Raw genomic sequence first — 2,098 nt, forward strand, 5'->3', positions numbered from 1 at the left:
GGTTGAGCTATAGGCGCCAAGCCAAGGGCTAATTTTTTGTAAAGCTCATTATTTCTAAAGAAAGTAAGAGTGTATGGCTTTCTTTTGAATTAGTGGTTTGAAACTGATGGAGTTATTTCTTTCTTCCTGTTTTAGAACAGTCCAGAAATCAGAGCACTAGTTATTCTCTGTATTGTATTGACATTCTTATACATTATAATCATGCAAATGTTTCTGAATACCTTATCTTTTTTCAGAATGAAATTCACCAGAATCAGTACTCCCAAAAAGTCTAAGAAAAAATCTAAGAAAAGATCTAAGAAATCTGAAGCAACTGAAGAAGATTTCACTTCTCCAGCTAGAAAGGTAATTAAAATACTAGAGTCCTGTAAGTGGCATTCTATTTCCTTAAAACAAAAATCCCACACTACTATTGGAAGTAATAAGCCAAAAGAAAATTCATATATTTCATAAATTGGTTAACTAAAACCTTATATTAGTTTTTACTATTATTCCATCCTTTTAGTTTATTAAGATGTCTTATTATAAGGTGAATGTAGTAGATAAGGGCAGAGTATAATTTAATTATAAAAAGCTTATTTAGTTTATATTCCAGTAATTTTCTCTAAGGCTACTTATCTTAGCCTGGGCTGCTATAACAAATTATCATAGGTGGGGTGACTTAAACCACAGAAGTTTATTTCTCATAGTTCTGGGGATTGGGATGCCCAGATCAAGGTGCTAGTCTATTCATTGTCTGGGCAGGTTTGCAGATAGCCTCACATGGTAGAGAGCAGGCAGAGTGAGGGCTCCACCCTCAAGACATAATTATCTCCTAAAGTCCCCATCTCCTAATACCATCACACTGGGGGTTAGGATTTTTTTTTTTAAGAGACAGAGTCTCACTGTATTGCCCTTGGTAGAGTGCTGTGACATCACAGCTCACAGCAACCTCCAACTCCTGGGCCTAGGCAGTTCTCTTGCCTCAGCATCCCAAGTAGTTGGGAGTACAGGCACCCGCCACAATGCCCGGCTATTTTTTTGTTGCAGTTTGGCCAGGGCTGGGTTTGAACCCACCACCCTCGGTATATGGGGCCTGCACCCCACTCACTGAGCCACAGGTGCTGCCCTGGGGGTTAGGATTTTGACATACATATTCTGGGGGGACATGTTCAGTCTATAACACTGCCTGTAAGTCATGATTGACTTTGTGGTTTATTTCTACAGATTAGAAGCTCATAAATGAAGTTTTCCAACCTTGTTTGTTCACATTTTGGGCAGATAGTTATTCTTTTGTGGATGGCTATCCTGTGCATTATAGGATATTTAGCAGTACCCTCAGCCTCTACCTATATGATCCCAGTAGCACCCCAACTCCTGTAGTTGTGACAACAAAAAACGTCTGCTAAATATCCCCTGGAGGGAAAAAAAATCATCCCTACTTGAAAAACCACAGCTCTAAAGGGAGAAGTATGATATATAAGAAGCGTTTAGTTGATTCTGTAAAATAAGCTGCTTATCTGCACCATGAAAGAATGAGAATCTTTCCTGGAAAAGTAGGTATGTGTGTGTGTTTCAAAAAAGCCAGCAAGATGAACACTTATAATTCTTGGATGGATAACAGTGCTGCAGAAAATTAGTATCTCTTTTTTATTTAACAGCTGTTGTATTTTTGAGTATTTATCACATTCTCGACATTGTGCTTAGTACTCACGTCATTATTCCCATAAAGCAAATTTTTTTTGATTTTTTTAAATTAAATCATAGCTGTGTACATTAATGCAATCATGGGGTACACTGTACTGGTTTTACATACAATCTGAAATGCTTTCATCAAACTGGTCAACATAGCCTTCACGACATTTTCTTAGTTACTGTGTTAAGACATTTATATTCTGCACCTAGTAAATTTCACATGTACCCTTGTAAGATGCCCCGTAGGTATAGTCTTACAAATTACTCTCCCTCCACCCATCCTCCCCTCTCCCCTTTTCCCTCCTTCTTGGGCTATAATTGGGTTATAGCTTTCATAAGAAAGCTATACATTGGTTTCATAGTAAGACTGAGTACATTGGATACTTTTTTTTCTATTCTTGAGATACTTTGCTAAGAAGAATAT

At 37.6% G+C, this 2,098-nt stretch overlaps 1 protein-coding gene across 1 annotated transcript in view; it reads left to right on the forward strand.

Annotated features, from left to right (window-relative positions):
* The window catches only part of ATAD5 (ATPase family, AAA domain containing 5), a 60,831-nt gene that overhangs the window by 9,118 nt on the left and 49,615 nt on the right, over window positions 1–2,098 (forward strand). The window contains exon 3 of the mRNA XM_012809724.2: window positions 237–345. Coding sequence (XP_012665178.1) covers window positions 237–345 — 109 coding nt within the window. The remainder of the gene's footprint in view (window positions 1–236; window positions 346–2,098) is intronic.

This window comes from Otolemur garnettii, unplaced genomic scaffold (genome assembly GCF_000181295.1).
Source record: "Otolemur garnettii isolate 467f Iridium unplaced genomic scaffold, OtoGar3 scaffold00112, whole genome shotgun sequence".
Taxonomy (NCBI): Eukaryota; Metazoa; Chordata; class Mammalia; order Primates; family Galagidae; genus Otolemur; species Otolemur garnettii.